Source organism: Rhamphochromis longiceps, linkage group LG13 (assembly GCF_057381845.1).
Source record: "Rhamphochromis longiceps isolate RC_006_pf linkage group LG13, R_longiceps_female_GT1.1, whole genome shotgun sequence".
In the NCBI taxonomy this organism is placed as follows: domain Eukaryota; kingdom Metazoa; phylum Chordata; class Actinopteri; order Cichliformes; family Cichlidae; genus Rhamphochromis; species Rhamphochromis longiceps.
This window is the reverse complement of record NC_140569.1, coordinates 23,140,270-23,160,146: the sequence shown is the minus strand read 5'-3', so window position 1 is coordinate 23,160,146 and position 19,877 is coordinate 23,140,270. Positions and strand designations below refer to the sequence as shown.

The 19,877-nt window shown below is 40.0% G+C and overlaps 1 protein-coding gene across 2 annotated transcripts in view; it reads left to right on the top strand.

Annotated features, from left to right (window-relative positions):
* The window catches only part of macrod2 (mono-ADP ribosylhydrolase 2), a 423,775-nt gene that overhangs the window by 278,381 nt on the left and 125,517 nt on the right, over window positions 1-19,877 (top strand). For both annotated transcript variants that reach the window (XM_085428548.1, XM_085428549.1), the window contains one exon: window positions 7,725-7,846. In XM_085428548.1, the coding sequence (XP_085284674.1) occupies window positions 7,725-7,846 (122 nt within the window). The remainder of the gene's footprint in view (window positions 1-7,724; window positions 7,847-19,877) is intronic.

Sequence of the window (19,877 nt, the reverse complement as noted above, 5' to 3'; positions counted from 1 at the left end):
TCACAGAGGCACACTCGCCGGTCTTACTGTAAGTGGCAAGAGCTCCGTTGTGTGTTTCTACCTCAACACATGTGCACTGTGTGTACACACAGAGTGCTAGAGTTTATGTCTAAATTCAAACAAAAAAACACGTCGTTCACTCTGTTTTTTAAAGCTATGTAGTGGGTGGAGCTTCGCCTGCAAAACCCCCATGGTACACTCACACAGTGGATTAGGCTGGCTTGCTGACAGCGAGTTACTTTGAGAGACTGTGGAATAGGAAGTGTGAGATGCTACCTGCTTTTTTTTTTTTTTTTTTCATGGGACATTGAGCACATTGAAAAGAGCCTCATGACTGACAAAAGATGGATGAATCCTCTCTGCTCACAGTGACTGGCACGTACTTGCTATCATGTGGAAGCAGTGTTTAATTAATACAAGCATGAAAGAGCTGGAAAGAAAGTTGGAGTATCATTGCTTCGTTCTGATTGGTTTGCCAAGACCATGAAATTATAGAGCATTTGTGTAGTGTATGTTATCACAATATTACTGGGATTATTAGTATTATCTCCTATTAATGTTACAATTACTAATAAGTCATGTAATCAACAATTAAAGTAAGTGGGCTTTTTAAATGGCAAGTTTATTCAGAACAAATAAATAGAATAAAGCACATAAACAAGATACCTAGCTCCTTATATAAGAATAAAGAAAAAAGCTAAACATTATGAACAGATATGTCCACACTGATGTGACTTCTTGTGTTTTTTCATCAACCAGTAAAAAGGAAATGACCCGCTTTGATAGATTTGTCAAAGAGCGACAGATGCTAACAGATTTCTACCCCATGAAATCACTGCTGAACCTCCCTTTCAACAACTTCCTTGCTCTGTTTAGGTTTTTTGGTGGGAAATTTAAAAAAGAGAAAAATCAATGTTAATGGCAGACAGACGACATATTGCAGTTGACTGTTTCTTTACTTTATTGATCATTTTTTCTTCAATTCACCCTGAAGTATTTCTGTAAAGTTTTCACTGTCTTATAAAAGGAGACTTCCAGTTGACGCACAATACAGCTTTATTTGTGATAAATGTTGTCATAATAGATTGCATTTATATAGCGCTTTTCGGGACCCCTCAAAGCGCTTTATAATTCCACTATTCATTCACTCTCACATTTACACACTGGTGAAGGCAGCTACAGTTGTAGCCACAGCTGCCCAGGGGCAGGCTGACAGAGGCAAGGTTGCCATATTGCGCCATCGGCCCCTCTGGCCATCACCAGTAGGTGGTAGGTGAAGTGTCTTGTCCAAGGACACAACGACCGACACTGTCCGAGCCGGGGCTCGAACCGGCAACCTTCCAATTACAAGGCGAACTCCCAACTCTTGAGCCACGATCGCCCGACATATTTGTAAGAAATATATAAATCAATACATTTAAATGACATAGCAATGATACTGTTATCTGCCCTAATGGAGAACAGTTAGTGAGTGAGCTACCTCTGACTTGAATTGAAGACAGCTTAGCCAGTGCAGTGAAATCATGAGTACCACACATAAAACACAGTCACTAGTTTTAGGCATCAGTCATAAACTTTATAGAGACACTTAATTCTATTAGCAAGGATCATACAAACTAATAAGACTACAATTCACTCTCCATATAACATATGACTTAGCACATAAAAATAGCGACTGCAGTTTTGGCTGAATTTCCTAATGGACTGTAAGTCATTATGTGCTTTGTTGATTCTTAAGTGTGGAAGATAATTGCCAACAGGCAACACAAAGTGGTTTGATTACTGTCTTTTGCTTGTGGATCATAATAGAGCTGCACCCCTGTTTAAAGACTTCAGGAAGCTGCAACATGTAAACAAAATGCATCGATTTGCAAGTGATTAAACCCCGTGTTTAACTACGAAATGAACAAAGACAACACAATCCCAGTGTTTACAGGGGTTTTATGTTCTTTGTGGAAAAATATGCTCGTTTTGTATTTGACTCCAGCAACATGCGTCAACAAAGCCGGGACAGTTTAGGCACGTTTACCACTGTGTTGCATCATGCTTTCTTTTAACAGCATCCTGTAATTGTCTGGGAATTTAGGGGGCAAACTGCACTCATTTTTTAATGTGATTTTTTTCAATAGCCTTGCATGATTCAGCATTTCAGCTGCTCAACAGTTCACATCCTCCTTTGTCATATGTGCCGTTTCTCGGTACACCGAGTGTTTTCAGCAGGTGACAAGTCTGGACTACAAGCTCTTACTACTAGTGAGCCATGCTGTTTCTGCTGTGTAACTGTCTTGCTGAAACATGTAACTGATCCCTGAAATCTCAAACAGCATGGCCGTTCAGTAGTAGTTGTCAACCCCACACTTGCATACATAGATTTTCTTGAATTCCTCTATTGTGGGCACATATGATGATCCCCAACTTCATACAATTTTATGTTGAGGAAAAATGATCCTGAAAATGTTAACTGTGTCTTTCAGAGCAGCAAAGCTCTGCATATCTTTAGTTCTCTATTACTCAGCATCTCTTTGATGCTCATTTTATACCCAATCCTGTTTAACCTAGTGGTGGGATTTTCTACCAGCAGTTTATCCTGCTCATTCTAAAACAGCAAACAATAACTTATTAGTCATAAGTTTTCATCTTGTCTTTGTACAATTTTAATAAAATATAAAGTGTAAATGATCTTTTGGAAATAATGGGCTATATATAAGACTGCTATGTCCTTGTGCAGTGTCAGGATGACGCACGCAGGTTTGCATCTCCCGTTCTGTTGCCAAGAATCAGATTACTCAGAAGAAGAAGAAGCCATGCTACAGTAAATGTGTTCAAATATTTTTAACCTTTTGGAACAGTTATTATCTGGGATGGTACGTGGCATATAAAAATGAAAGATTGATTAGGCTGTGGAGTGCTGGTCGCTCTCTGAAATAACATGGTACTTCACTTCTAAATGAAGCCTAGATTTTTCAAAAGATTTTGTAGTTGCTAAGAAAGTGGCGTCTTTGAAGTGAGCATGTCCCCTTGGTAGTTATTCCTGAGCTCTGGGAGAGCCGAGGAGCGCTTTAGTGGGCTTGTCTAACATGTTCTTACACATTCGCTACATTTGGTGTGTTCGGGGGTCATTTTGTGTCCAGTCGTTCTCCGATAACAGAAATATCTCGCCACAAGGGATGTCTTCATCTCAGGATTTATTTTTTTAAATTCTTTTATGTTTTTGCCCCTGATCTGAGGATCTCAAATAGCTGAATTCTATGAACACTATCAATAATGCCAATACTGAGTCGACGTTTCGAGTTGCCATGTGTAACGCAGACGCACTATGCACAGAGTGCAATTCACCGGAATATGTGAAAGTACATCTGACATTTGAAGGTCTGCATGAACTAAATATAGACTGCATTACATTTACCTTCTTATGGTTTCCTATAGATTTGTGTAGTGCACTATTATCTATAATACATGATGGCCTAGAAGAGGAGAGAACAGAATGTGGACGCAGCGAGCTTTTATATGGACAGGTAACAAATTACAGAGGGGAAAGACAAAAAAGCAACAACATTGTCTTAACTGGGACATCACATGGTACAAGAACAGTAGCGTGTCTCTGCGAGTGCGCTTTGGGGGCAGAAACACCTTTCTTCTAATTCTTGGTCTTTTAAGGATGATAGTGGAGAGCGCTGTCTGACCAAATCCTCCCTTGGGTGTTCAACTGGACTGAGAGATGGCAACTGTGACGGCTGTTTTGTGATATAAAATACTTCACATCAGTTTCTTATCAAACCATTCAGTGACTCCCCCCACACCTTATAGATAAGGGCACTGTCATCCTGCCAACAGCACAGTCATTTTCTAAATTCATGATCATTTTGGTTGAAACGAGGATCATTTTCAGTCTGTCGGATGGCTAGTTTGTGTCTAGTGCATAAACATTTAACAGCATCTTCACCTTTATACTTGCTGCGGTGTTCCCTGGAGTCTTTTGCTGTAATTTTCAGTGTCGATTGGGCTTTAACGACAACAAAAAGACCAGCAGCAACTTTTTATTTTTTCTTAAGTAGAACTTTTCTTTTTCTACTCTCTTGGCTTGCTGTGCGTTTTCCCATTTCACTTCTGTTTTTTATTGACTGCTAAGAACTGACTGGGGGGAAATGTATGATAATTGTGCCACATCTGCAGTACAACAAGCAACATAATGTGACATGTTTCCTTAATTTATAGTGGAGGACTTACCAGTTTCAGCAATCAAGACACCCACTTAGAATTAATGGTTAGGCATTTTGGAGTAAACCTGCCCACACTGAGTAATCATAATAGACAAGATAAACATCAAGTAAATTGTTTATGCTTGAGGAAAAACAACAAAAAATAATATAACCCAGTATTATCATCACAGAACAACAGATCAGATCTTGAGGTCCGGTTGTGGTATTTAATGCTGTCCAGCGACCGCAGGTTTAACGCATAAATATTCTTTGAGTCTCACGGGAAAAGGAACAAACCTTGGGATTGCTTTTGTTTTTCTTTGAGGAGTCTGTAGTCTCATGGGGAGAGAGTACGAAGTTTGAATGGCAGTCATCAATCTTTGCTGGTGCAATCATGTCACTGACGTTATAGCCCCGAGCAACCATCAAGACCAAGATGAACAAATCCAGTCGATCAAAAATTTGCCAAAAAGAAAAAAAAGAATCTTTGCTGAAAATGGAAGCTGAAGGCAAAAGCGTGTGCATGGGTTTTGTTGTTGTATGAGTGAGAAAGCTAAAGAAGACATCTGTGAAATTTCTAAAGACTTTCTGTATGCTCATAGATTAAACTCTGCTGGCTTGTCTAGTATAAAGAAAGCAACCTTTAAATGTGTTTCATGAAAACATTTAACTCTGTTTTCCATGCTTGTTATGGTCAAATGGCCTGTATTTGTATATCTCCACAATTAAGCCCAACCGGCGCAAGACAATCACCAGGAATCTTTTCAGCCCTGTAAAGATAGAAATTTATTTGCCTCTTGAAGAAAGGCAGCACTGAGAGAATGGTCTACATGTGTCAGTATTCTTACAAAGGGGAAAAAGGAAAAACACTGATGCGTTTGTAAGCTAATGGGTGCAGTTGATGATAAAAGCTGAGGGTTTTACCAGGAGAGAAAAGGCAAAATGATGAAGAATGTTAATAATGACCCGTCAGAGCTTTTCAAGCTCTTATTGCGAAGAGCATCTGTGTGCAATTTAGGTTGTTGGAAAAACATCATTCAAAAGCATTAGAAAAATAACTTTTTATGCTAAGAGAGACTTCTGTCTTTTAAGCAAGGTTAAGCTGTCCATAGCTAAAACACCATACTAACAAGGTTATATTTGTTTTTGTTGTTGACATAGTTCTTTTGTACGTCAGCGAGTCTGTGCAGAAGGATTGACTTCACACCCCCACTGTGCACTCAAAAGCCTTTAAAAAAGTATGATGTTGAGTCACGAGCCTATATTTTTAGTGATATTAGCTTGACGGAGTTTATCACCTTGTTGCAAATACTTGGATTTAATTCTTGGATTTCCTTGAATTTAAAGAAATACTGGGTTTTCCTTTGAATGGAGCATTCCGGTCCTTGTAAATCGGGGGTAGAAAGGTCATTTGTGTTGAAGTTTACTGAGACGGTGAAGTAGCTGCCAGAGTCTCTCTGAGCTCTACCGTAACAAACTGTCCTTCCTGTAATAACCCTCCTTAGTCACAAAGGGAAACATGTCTTTCACCTTACAGAAACACAGTTGTATAAATATTTATTTGATGTGGAAGAGTTGAGGATACAAGTGGAGGCATCCATACTGATGAAATAAGAACTGCTTAAATTTTCATGAATTCACCAGTAGTCTGGTTTTTGGCGCTTACCCACACTATAATTGGCATGTGGCCATTCTTGTAGTGAACTTCATGAATTATGCACGAAAAACAACTTACCACGTGTCCCATTATAACCACATTGTGCTATGCAATTTTCAGTCTGCAATTCTGGAAAAAGGGAATAGTTCAGACAGTTCTATTCTCATTACAACACAACCTCGGTTTAGCATTGGGATCAACCTGGCCCCTTGTTTCGGACCTCTCCCAAAAACTAAATATTACCCCTTAAGCAACATTAGAAAACTCTTCTTGATGATAAAGGTCCCTGCTTTTTATTATCATGAAGTATTAATGATTGTCACACTAAAATGTGTAATAGCTACTCTTTGCTTTCATCTCAACAAATTGTGACTTGAAAGTCGTGTTGTGGGCGGTGTGACTGATATGCTGCACTTTCCGTCTGGGGTTCATATCCTTTCTGGTATTTTCTGACATATTCTACTCGTTAGCCGCTGTTTACTTTCTTTTAGTTCAGTCTTTTTTCTTCAGTATTTAGTAAAAAAATAGGAGTTTGGGTTACAGTAAACCAGTGGTTCTCAAACTTGTGTGGTGTAGGCTGTGAACTTTTTCCCTGGCTTCTGCAGTGGCCCGTGCCAGAAAAATGTCTGAGAACCACTGCTGTAGATCTTTTCACAACCATAACCACACCTTTAGGGGGGAAAACCAAAACGTTTTCCTTTATGCTAACTTGCCAGGGTGATGACTCCCATCCCATGAATATGCCCCATAAATATATGCATGTCATAACTTTACAACCTTCTGTTGTAAAAATGCTCCTTTATGAGCTGTGGTTTAACAATGTGCTTTGAGAGTGAACCAAGAATCAAATTTTATCCAAAAATTATTTATGGCAGAGTAGATTAGGAATGTAGCTGATATTTATTCAGCAGGAAAATGAGGCTGAGTGTTTCATATCAAATAATTGAGGTCGCCTGTAAGAAAACATAAGAAAACGCTGGCTGCACTGCGATTTATTTGCAAGTTCTTACATGAACCAGCTCTGGGTCTAAGTCCTTCGAGAGGGTTTAATATTTTAGTAATGAGAATTTGCTGCATTAAATTACAAATCCAAGGGTCAGAAATGATCTATATTTAATTTGCTTAAAAATGAAGATTTACTGGCCCGCACTGCTGGATATAGTGAAATATTAGTACTGTCTGGGTTTGAATAAACAGAAGAATGGCATCATGACTTTTGGTGAGTCATCATGTATATAATCATTTTTGTTGCAGACTTTTGTTTTTTGCATAAATTATTTTTCTTCGTAGTTAGTCTTTGTGATCTACCCGGTATGCTATTTGGGCGTTGCAGAGTAACATCCTGTATATTGATGCTGACCTGGCCTGTCCAACATTGAGAAGGCCAAGGGTAGCCACGCAGAATGCAGAAGATTATGTTTCTGTCAAGTCACCGAGTCGATTCTTTTCTGCTTTCCTGTCATCGCGCCTATGATTCATTTAAGAAGTTGCATTCTTCGGTCTGGCCAGGCCAGACAAGGAGACCAGTGATTGACAAGTAAAGACATTACTATGCGAAGGGAAAGAGAGTACAGGGAGAGATATGAATATTTGAGTGGATAGCATAAAAGAATCTTGTAAATGATTTTCTATCTAAGCTGCTGCTTCATTTAATAAATAAATGCACTCACTTAGGTAGCAGGTTCATCTTGCCTTCTTCATTGTCTCATTGTGAAGACAAACTTTCCCACGTTGTGTATTTTGCTGATGATTTTGCAGATTGTTTTTATAGCCTTCCACTTACCACCACAGAGCTTCAAACATTTATCCTTGCTAAAAGTAGGCCGTGCTTACTTACAAACGAGCTTGTGTTTGTCCTGTTCCGACAGATGTGATCCACACCGTGGGGCCGGTGGCCAGAGGTCATGTGGGCCCTACAGAGACTAATGACCTCACCTCCTGCTACCAGAACTCCCTCGACCTGATGAAGGAGCATGACTTGAAGACTGTGGTGAGTACAGTGCACTGCCAGGCTGAGGAAAAACTGGACTCTGTTCAGAGCAGTTTAAAACACACAAGTTATATGCTTTTGGTGTTTTTGTTTAACAGCGAGTAAGCCTTCAGTGAGAAAAGCTGTGTTTGAAAATTTTGGAAATTTGGAAAAGGTACGGGAACAAAAGGATTTAGCATCTTTCATTTTAGATACAGTTCTGAAAAGCCTTAATCTTCTTTATTTAAACAAAAGCAACAGAGAACACAACAAAATGGTAATGTTTCATGTTTGTCAAATGAAGGCTTTTCATGTAGACTACTTTGGGTTGTGATTAAATGAAAGGCAGGCCTTTGTACCCACCTCTCTATTTTACGACTGTGAATAACCACGCTGTTATTTTTCTTTTTTTTTGTTTGGCAACCCACTTTAAGGTTAAAAAACTCTGCCCTTTCTCAAATTCCACAAAGGCTTTGGTGTAGATTTGTGATGTGTCATTTTTGTTTTCAAGAAATTAAGTCTCCCGCACCAAGAAGTAATTTGTGATGTTTCTTGGACACATCTGTGCCACCTCTTCAAGCTGAATTTTCTTCTTTAAAACAGCAGAAGAACAATGGGTACGGTGCAAGCGACTGAATCATAAGGGCTTTAGATGAGACAATGCCCACACAATCCACAGCTGGCAGATGATCATTCACACACTATCTAAGCTTCTAGCCATGCGCGGACTGTATGTTTCAGGCTGGGCTGTGTGATATATGGATTTGCCCTGCCCACAGAGGGTAAAACAGTGTCACACCAAATATCCACAAATCCCACTTTCTGTGTCAGTGTACTATCCTGCAGCCTCATCAGAAGTCAATCGATGGAAGAAAAATGAGACATACATGAGTGCCGGTTTCATTAAAGACGATGTTGACAAATTCCTGCTCTATAGATGACTTATTGTGAGTGCAACAGACACCTCTATGTTGCAATTAAATGGATTGTGAAGCCAAATGTCTGAAGTAGTTGGGTTTTGCTGCTTCGAGGTTGTATGAGAATGAGCGGCAAGTATTCTGCAACTTCTCAAATAGTTACATCCACTAAAGATGAGTCACAAGCGTGACATTGCATTAGCATATTACGCAATTACACTGTGTTCTGCTCAAGAACTCACTGGCAAAGGGAGCACCTCGGCAAAATCACTTGGCATCTCGGGCCTCTTCACGGGAACCCACCACCTTGCTTACGTGCTTTCATCCACAAACCACAAAATCCTTGTTTTTTTGCACATTCCAAAGATTTATTTAGATTAGGTCTATCTCTTGATTTATTTATACAATATTCCATATATTTATAAGAAACAGAGTTTCTGTTTTTACTAGGAGCAGGCAGGATTCTGTCTAATATATTTACACAGCTGTTGTGAGTTGAGCAGGCCTTCAGTGAAAACAGTGGTTTTCTGTGATTGGCTGGCCTTGTAGGATGAACATTACACTATCTTAGCCACAGTCCATTTGGTCTCTCCTTGCTGCAAGGACAATAGACAGCCTTTTTTACCAAACCGAAAAGGAAATAGCTGTTTCTTTCTTCAAGCAAGGCTGTGGCCCTGATTTAGTTTTAGTCCAGCTTGCCTTGATATGCAAGACACACTTGAAGAGAGGCTGAAAGGGTTCTCTGCTAATTCTTTGTTAACCGACTATCTCACAGGCTCTTGGTGCATAACACAATGTGTCTAAGTTTCTGGTTAGCTGTTCAGCTCTAAGCTCATTTCAGCCTCTCTGAAAGGGTCTCACTATGAGGTTTGCTGTTTGAGAGATCCCACTGACGACAGGCCCGCTGCCAAGTGGGTCTGTAAAGTGGGCAAAGGAAGGCAGGACAACAGGGAATCGTAGATGGCTGCCTCCCTAAAGGGGATTCCAGGGCATTACACAGGAATAGGAGTCAAAACAAAGCTTAACACAAGATAAACTTGAGCATGAAAGGAGAACCGATTGGTTGCTAATCCCCATTTCTTTGAGCTCAAAGCCACCCTTCGGGCTCCACAACGGTATGGCTACCACAGTCATCATATCAGAAACTTCTTGTGCATGTAGCATGTCAAGATGGGGAGTTTACAGAGAGTACCACTAAATTTCAGGACTGAAAATGCACTTCCTTTACCTTAGGGCAGCTCAGTGCGTGAGTGCGTGCTTACTAGTATTCCAGTGGTTAGAAATTAGATAGAAGAGCATTCCTTCTCCTACACTGTGCTGGGCTGATTTGCAGCTCTGCTGGAATGGAAGTGAGGAAGATCGAAAGTATGACTTTTAGAAAACCTCAGGCAGTTCCTGGATGGGTTGCAGAAATGTTTCTGATTTTTTGGGGGTAAATTTTCAGCGTAATATTTGTATGGGTTAAATGTCCTGCAACACTTGTAGAATATACAGTAGAATACTTTTACCGCTTGACCGATTTTGCATTTTGTCTTGTTCTCTGGATAAATAGCAGACTGGACGATGTGCCGTTGAAGCGTGTTTTTCCAAATCATTTGACTGCAGTGCACGCAGGATAGTGATAGCATGTGTTTGTGCACACATAAACTTTGCCTTTTACGTGCGTCATCCTCAGGCATATGTGAGTGTGCCTGTGTTACTGCAGCATCTTTGCTCATTTCTTCTCTGCCTAGAGGACTCTTATGCTTCAGTGCTTTTTTTTTTTTTTTTTGCTTTTTTTTCTGCGGCTGAAAGAGCAGCAGGCTGTCACAGCTCCCTGGGCTCTGACTGACCATAGCCCACAGCCAGGATGCCAGCGTTCCAGCAACACACAGGGGAGCTATGGGAGCTTTGCAGGAAAGTTGCAGCTCTGGACTATTGAGCAGCATGTTGTCAAACAGCCCCCTCCTCTGCTCATTGCTTGTTACACTACACTATGTTGTTGTTTCCAAAGGAGACTCAGGTGAAGACCCAAAGAGGAAATATTGGACTTGTTTAAAGATTGATTGTAGTTATGTAGTAATAAGTGATAATAACACTAACTGCCCTTTTACAGCAAGAATATTCTAGATGGCTCTGATAAAGGTTTCTGTGATATATGAAAAGGTTTTTCCTAAAGGAAATCAGACAAATAAAGATTTTCTGTAATGTGTCTGTGTGCAGAGGTCCTAACAAATCATAGGACATGCAGTTCTTTTGCAGCCAAGAAACTTGCTAATGAAGTTCATAACTCAAAGGGTATTTCTTCAAGTTAAGGTTTTCATTACTTGATAAAAGTAAAGTCATTCACCTGTGTACATGTATATTTTATTAATACACTTGGGAGTGTGTGTGCTTTACATGCATATGGGGGCTTGTCTCCAAAGAGCTGAAAAGCCTGAACTGAGGAGACGGTAATACAGGTCCCCCATTATAGTTAGTCATGGACAGCTGCTCAGATTCTTCCCTGGAAGCAAGTATAGCGTCTATCAGGCAGAAAGAGATATGGAGGGAGACGCCACCATCTGGAAGTCATTCAGATTCAAGCTCAGAAACTATATTAACCACTTATACTACAGTATGACTTTTAACATAAAAAATACCCAAGTCTTTATTTGTATTATCCTTTCGGAGAGTATCTTGTCAAGATATTAGAACTAAGATTTTATGTCATGGTACATGAGATAGAGGGAGCGTTTTACTTGTTGACTAGTGATTTTGTGGCTATTGCGTGCCTCTTTTTTGTTCACAATTTGACTTTGACGGGCCACAGTTTGATGGCTTGTGAAACTGTTTGTCATTAAGCTATTTCTGGCAGCATATCGTGGGTTGGCAGCTGCCAGTGCGGACAGTGACAGGGTCGCAGACTGTATTTAGTGGCCTCCTCTCTGACTCCCATGCGGCCTGGAAGTGTTTAGCAGTCATAACACACAGGCTTCGAGGAGATCCAGCAGGGAAGCCACAAATTGCCCGTTGAGGAAAATGCTGAAAGCCAAGTGGATTGCAGATGAATGGTGTAGAATGATAGGATTAGCTCCCCCCCTTTCTCTGTGGGCTTTTTCCAAGGCTGCTAGGAGCATTAGCTTTCATTCATTTTGCCCGAGAGCGTTCCCAAAATGCATTCCCACAAACAATATCTTATAAACATGCACACTCGGCTAGAAGATGACAGCTGATAGCTCCTACTGGATAATGTGTTTGACATGACAGTGACAAAACAAACCCTTGTATTATAGTGAACTTGCCCCCAAGGTGGCGTCAAGATAGAGACACTCTGGGATTTGCGTGAGAAGTTGAATTTAACCTTGACTTATGTTCTGTTTTGGCCTTCGAGTTTTAACAGCATCCTATCGGCTCTCAAGAATGATATAAAATATGCAGTAAATAACATTTACTGTTCCATCTTTCTTAATGTGGGTCACCCGTGATATTGAAAATGTGTTTTTTACTACTGCGTTTAAGTGCACTAGAGGGTCTTTGTTCTTATTTATGTGTCTAAATATTGCCATATCAAACTTAACGACTTTGTACTTCATCCTTTTCCATTTTGGTGTACCCACTTCCCAAGTGATTAATTAATTTTCATTTATGTACTGAGCAGGTCACGCACAAACCATTCCTCTGTGTACTTCTCTCCTCTTTCTGTTTTTTAAGATGTTTCCTGCTCATCTGCTTGCAAAATATAGTTGTTTTTGTACCTTCATCACCTGGTATTGCATTTAGTTAATGTTATTGTAGTTATAAATATAAACCCCCATATATTTCATAGAGATACATAGTAACTGTGTGACTAACAAACGGTACCTTTTTTGTTGTACAACTTTATTACTTTACTTTGCAGTAAAAATCTGCTGCACTTAAATGTATTGCAGACCAGTCCACTCATATGTGTAATTGGTGGATATGTATACTGGATGTATGTGATTGGTTCATATAATTTATTAGGTGTAATAAAAAGTTTGCCCTTCAAGATTATCTCCTCGCGCATTTTTAGCATTACAGATATTTTTAGATTGCTAGCCTTTCTGCAGTTTCACTATGAATGTAAAATGTGCACAACTCAAACAAAAATCTCCTTTTCAGATTGACTTTTGTATGCAGGATAATGTCTGATGATGAGACCGTGACCTCATCAGGACTCTATTGTTTTTAAATTATTAGTGCAGTCAAAGTTGCCACCAGGAGCTAGCTTGTCTTTTTTTTTTGCTTTGCTTTGTGCCGTTCCTCTGGGTGAGAGCATCCAAATGTTCATCCATGTTCCCAAAGTTAAAATTGCCACGAAGGGTTACTGTTTTGATACCATGGAAAAGATCCTTAGCACACTGCAGCAGCACAAGCGCAAAGGGCCAGATTAAGACTTCAGTGGAGTGATCCAAAAATAGCAGTCGTGCTGAAGTCCAGAGGTACATGAGAAGTGGGCCCTAAAAGGGACATTGACCAAATTTAAATAAGATGTTTTTTAATGATTTTTATGGAACAAGTCCCAGACGTTTTTAATCACATCTTGAAATAATTTTTTAATGACATGTAAATATTTTTTGGTCCACAGCGAGACATATTTGCAGTCCATTTTCATTTTCTCGATGTCAGCAGAAATTTATTTTTGTAAATTTAGCTTTCCAGTTGTGATTATTATACTCATCTGTGCAGACACTGTGCTTTATTTTTCAGCTAGGCTTTGGTTTGTTTTGTTAATATGTGAGCAATCTAGCTTTTTAAAATCCGTATTAGTGCAATGAAAAATCTAGAATAAATCGAGACACCAAGGCTTTATGGAGAAACTGTAGTGCACTGAATTTATAGGGTGTTGTTCTTAAATTAGACACAGTATGTGATTATAACACAGGCCCCTTCTGTAACCAATCATTGCTAGGAGCACACTTCCACATACACTACATTACCTGCTTGCATCGACAAAAGTTAATTAGTCTGAAGCTTTCAAAAGGTCACACCGACATTTAAATTAGTCATTTCTATTTGTCTGATCCAAATCATTGGCAACACTGGGCCAATTAGATCCAATTATAGTGATAGTGGTTGCCGTGGTATGCCACCTAGTCGGAGTTAATGACCACTGGAACCCCAATTACCTGAGCAACCTAATACAGAAGGAGTCAACCACAGGGGGAAGGAGGAGCTTCAGGTGCAAGGAGAAGTCAAAGCCCCGCCGTATCACCTTCCCGTGACAGCCCTTCACTCGGGGAAAACTTCAGAACTTTATGTGAGGTGAAATGTTAGGATATGTAAAATGTGACATTTCTGCACACCTTGAGAGGGGCAATCACAGCTGATGGGTATAGAAGAGGTAATCTCCAGAGTGTCTATGTGCAGAGGGCTGATACGAACATGCTAGTGTCTTGATTACAAGCAGAGTGAGCCCACATCAATCACACTAAGCTCTGTCTTCCACTAAAGGCTACTCCATCTAGTTGTTCTATGAGGAAAATGGCAGCAATTGCATGATATGTTAATATTCCCTGACAATAATAAAAGTGCTTCCCATAATTTAAGTACTAAAGCATAGTCAAGTAGTATAAGACCCACTCAGCTCTCAGGCTAGTTTTACTTCATCTTTTTCTCTTCTGCTATACCTGACTGTGAGGAGTCTCCTGAATTTCTATGAAGCTCACATCTCTCTGTGGTACCATCTGAGAATAGAAGCGACAGCTCGCACCCAACTGAGGGACTGTCAGAGGAAGTTGTTGATTGAACAGATGTCGTTCCCACCAGACGCCATGAGAACGAACACCACAATAAGCATGCATTAATTAAACATACCTGAAGAATGTGGGCAATGCAGGGGAACAAAAGGCATTTCTGTCTACCTTTGTCGCCGCTTCACAACAGGAATGAGAAAGTGAGTCGCTCCTTACCTGTGCTTTGACTTTCAGAGAATGCAGAGAGTTTAAACAGGCTACGAGCTTAGAGATCAACCCAACAGAATAATAGCGATAATTAGGTCTGATTAGCAGTGTCTCGTTCAGCTAAAGCGCAGTTTTGGAACGGGCCATTTGGAACAATGCTGATTTTCAAAGAAACTCACAAGTCATTTGCCTGAAGGAGGCTTCGTTTGAATCACATTGTTTGTGACAAAAGAAAAACTCTCGAACAGACGATACGTGGACGGTGGCATTTGTTTGCTTTGAAATCTCCTCAGCCTGAACCAGTACAGACAAAAATGTTCTGGTCCTTGCTCAAAGCTTGTTTTTCCACCAGTAGGCTCCCATCTGTTTCGAGTCGTGCTCGAGTCTGAAATACCTGTGTCATCAAACATTTCCGCCACCATCTGATAAATGCTTCTTCTTTGATCAAAGGAACTGAGCATGGAGGAGGGATGTGAGATACATTATTGTACATACGAAGGCTTTTCTCATAGCCTGACAGTTACGCTTCAACTGAGTAAATCCCAGCAGTCTCATGGATACTGCAACAGATTGGTGTTCATCGGCAGCAAACTCAGTGGAATGACTTCTTGTTTACATCATTATAGATAATTACCATGCCGAATCAGTCCAGCCAGCAACGCCTGTGCCGTGTGTGTGTGTGAAAACAGAGACGCCTCTAACACTCCTGGTCATCTTGTTACAGATGCAAAAGTGTCCCCTGGGTTTATTCAGTCATGGCTCGGGTGGTAGAGCGGGTACTCCACAAGTTGTGTGGCCGACAGTTTGATCCCATGGCAATTGATTGCCAGCAAATAGATAAATGAGAAATACTCAATACAATTTATGATTTCAATTTGAGACGATGCCTGTGGGAGAGTCTGTTCAAACAGAGTACACAAAGGAAGAATCACAGAAAACCTTTTGTATCATGTGCAAATCAGCAGCTAATCTTTTACCACCAATCCAGACATCCAGATGGTGCATCTGTGATCGTGATATGCATAGGAACAGTTTCAATTTAGCACTTGCAGATGGATGCACTTAAACCTAAAAGCCAAGACTTTTAACACGAGTCTGTATCAGAAAATACATTTCATGTTTTTTTTGTTTGCTTTTTCCATGTAGGGCACTGAGAATATCTAATCTTTTAAAGCACAGCATTTAAAATGCTTTTTTTTTTAATTAAAAAAACACAAGATCATTGTGAACATGTGATCTATTAGCAATGTTAGTAGCTTTAGCACGGGTGTGAAAGCCAGCTTTACTCTAGTGTTGAATCTAGTTAGCCTCAAAACGCTCCCTCGAGGTGTTTTCATTTGGGGCGTTTATGAAGCCAGGTGTCGAACCCAGTTGTGACCTTGCCAGAGCCGTGTCCATGAAACTGGAATTTCCTGGTCTATCACAGGGTTCCATTTCAACAAGCTTGCACCCAATTATCCTTCAATCATAGTCTCTGGACTTACAGACGTGTTTGGTTGGACTACAAGGTCTCTCTAGCCCTGGATCGGCACATTGGGGACATTTATTTCACTACACATGGCATCTTTTCAAGGCAAAAAAAACCCAGATAGCATATCAGGTTAATATGGATGTTGCAAAAGTTTATTGTTCTGTGAGTTTCTTTTATACTGGATCAGTATCTCAAGACACAGCATTATGCACTGTATGAACATCACGTTAGTAGTCTGATGAAGGGTTTTCCTGATTATTCCACCCTTTATTGTATGGTGTGCAACTGGGAAGTCCATAGCTCAAAGTTGGTTTTGCATTTTAGAAGTACTGTAAAAATATATATCACAGGAACACAGAAATTGAAATGACAAGCAGACTGTGTAGTAATTGGTTTATTAATGAGAGAATGGGTTTGTTTAAAAATGAGAGAGAGGAGGAAGAAGAAGAAAACAAAGCCACCCCTTTGATCCTCTTAAATCCCCTTTGGAAAAAGAGATAGTGCCTTTCAATCCTCTTAAACTTCATCTTGTCGTTGATATTTCCTCCTTTCTGACTTAATTAGGCTCTGATATTTTATTTTACTTACTTTTTAGTGAGTCATGTCTTGTTGAGCACATACAGCGACTTAAATCTTAATATCATACTGCTGGCTCCTTTTCAATACATGCATTTCCCCCTCCCATAAAACATGCTTAAAATTTAGAAGCTAAAATATACTAAGCACCACTCTTTGTTTATGCATCGGTTCCCATGTGTTTTATCAAAGAGAATGCTTAACATAGAGAGCTGACAGGTACTGGAAGCCTTGGGAGTCTCTGTAGTGTTTTGTGCATTTTAGATATGAATAACTACATATCTTCATCCTGGCTATACAGTCAGAAATTTAGATTATACTGCCTATCAGCTGCGTACATATTGTGCTCATTGATGTTCGATTTGGCGAAAGCAAACTTGGAACAAAACATGATTAGATGACCATTTGTCCAGACCATATTTATTCTAGCTTATGAGAATATCAGGACGCTCTATGCAAAATCGTTGATTTATCCACAAACATACACAGGGACAAAGTCTTGCCCACTCATCATTTTGTTATCAGATCCGCAGCCTTCCACCTGCAGGCTTGAGCAGGGGAATAATTGTGCGCATAGGCAGACAAGCCAGTGTTTATGTTCTCCTGCATATTTTGTTAATTACAGTGCTATTACCCCACACATATATACCCGGTTTAGTGCTATGATTATCTCCCAAGGTCATCGCTAACGAGGGCTGATGCGCTGTGCCTGGCCTGAGCTGATTGACTCACGATGTTAAACTGGCTCAGATTGATCCTACTCAGCAATTCAGGAGGCAATGCAGCACCTTTCACAGGTTTATGAGAGAAATATATTGGGTCTCACGCTGCAGAATTGTATTGCTTTGATGCTGAAGATTTCAACGGAGATGTAAAATACCTGTTTCTGCCCCAGCAAATGTTTTCTGTTGTTGTTTTTTTAACTTCCTGTCTACTATCAGTGACATTTGTGTTTGGACAGAGAATTCAGCTTTACTTCCACAAAATTATCTTACCGTTTAGTAATATTTGAAAAAAAGATAAAGGAAAATATAAGCATGGCCTTGTTGCTTGACTCCTAACATTTACCTGAATTATCTGCACTCTGCTGGAAACAGGCTATTTCTCTGTGGACAAGTGTTTTCTGATTATTTTGGTGATTCAATTTTCGATAGCGAAGGCATTTAGCAGCTGAATATTTGACACCTGATTTTCAACGTGCAGCTAGTCCGTCCACGTTCTTGCTCCAAGTTAATTAAGAATTATACAGGATGTTAGCATTAAATCATTATGAAGTAGGCCTACTGTAGTAATAATTTAAATGGGGTCATTTAAAAGATTCCTTTTATTGTCATCCAGCGACCTTAACATCATAAATGTCACAGTAGCCTTTTATGAATGATGCCACAAGTGTCTTTACCATAGGACAGTTTTAAATTTAAAACAGCCATTAGTGCACCTATACACTGATTTTCCATATAGATGTAGTTAGCTCAAAGATTTAGTCGCCGTGCCATCTCCTGAATGAATTATCTGCCAGAAAGAACACATGGGCGAATCGTGTTTCATGGTTTGACTTCTTACTCACAGCTTGGAACGCCAGATAACCTCCAAATCTTACTCGGCTTAATTTCAAATGTCACATTCATAAACCCCCGGTAACGACGACATGCAAGGAATAAAATGTTATGTGCTCTTTCTGTAGGGTCTGAGCCCCGTCGTAGGAGAACAAAAACCGTAACGAGTTGAACATGGAACGACATATTAAAAATCTTTTTTAAATATGCCAGAAATTGTCGCAGAAGATTAATCAGGTGTAATAGAGCGCAGTGTTTGCGTAGCGTGACTTTGAACAACTGTCTTATTCTTGCGACAGAGTTGGATATGTGTATCCGTGCGTGTGTGCGTGCAGTATTTGTTGCACAGAGGAGGACGGCGCTTTTTGATTTGCAGAGCACTGAGCACAAAGGACACCGATCAATTGGGATATTGAGAAAGCACTTCATCTGATAATTTCCCTTACAGGAACTCTTCCCTTTATCTGGACTCAGCACAGCAAAGTCACTGAGCAATTAAAAGAATGAGCACGCTACAGTATACTAACCACACACTGATGCAGTAAAAAGGCCCTATTATGAAATTGGAAAAGAAGTGAGTTGAGATAAGGATACGCAACATATTGTTTGGGATTAATTAAGACGATCACGGCTTTAAATTCCTACTGTAAATGAGTCCAGTCTTGCAGGACGAGGTTAAGTCATGAGGAAGTACATAATAGTCTCTTATCCATGTTATGATTCACACTAAATACTAATCAGTGAGCTGTGGGGTTTTTTGTGCTTGCATCCAGTTACTGATTAAGAGAAATTATTTGAAAATAGATGCACTCTTTTAGTTTTTCAAAGAAATGATATTTCCCAAGTGGCAGGATTGTTTGGTCAAATTATTTCTTGTAGCCGAATGTGAGACTTCCTTTAGAGGGATCGAGTGCAGTTTTGCTCCAAAAACATGTGATGTATTTGGTGTGGAGAAAATGGTTTTCCACTTTTAGCAACTAATTAATTCTTTATCAATATTCATGATGAACTCCACATTTAGAAAACTGTAATTAGCTTTATTATCCTCTGGCCATTTGTGGGGGGGAAAGTTATCCATATAGTTCGAATCAAACCAGAGACACAAATCTAGTTTCTCACCAAATTGTACACGGCGTCATTAGACGTTACCTTGCATGGAAATCAGATCAGATCAGTCCAGATGCAAACTGCATGTGACAAGATCACTTCACACCAGCATTGTGTGCTATGAAGGCAGGCAGAGTTGGGAGGATAGTGTAATAATTCACACGAGCCACCTGGTGATTCCTTCAGTCACCTTCCGGTTTCCTCTCAGCCAGCTGCTCCCTGTACTCCTAATCAATCCGCAGTGCCAATGCTTCTGCAATTCACCGTGACCTTGAGTAACATGTCCCCTCTCTTTCGTTTTGGACGTTATTCCTACTCATTTTGAGGATGCACCTGTGCTCAGACCGAGACAGCAACTCTTTGTGATGCAGCTCTGAGATTTTACTGTGATCAACAAGAATCTTCATCTACATACATTAGACAGCAGGTCCTCTACTGCTCTTAATGTTAGTGTGGCAGGTTTTACCACCATTTTTAGCGTTTTGCTCTATATCTGGGGCATCAAACATAAGGCTCAGGGGCCAGAATTAGCCCTGTCAAAGA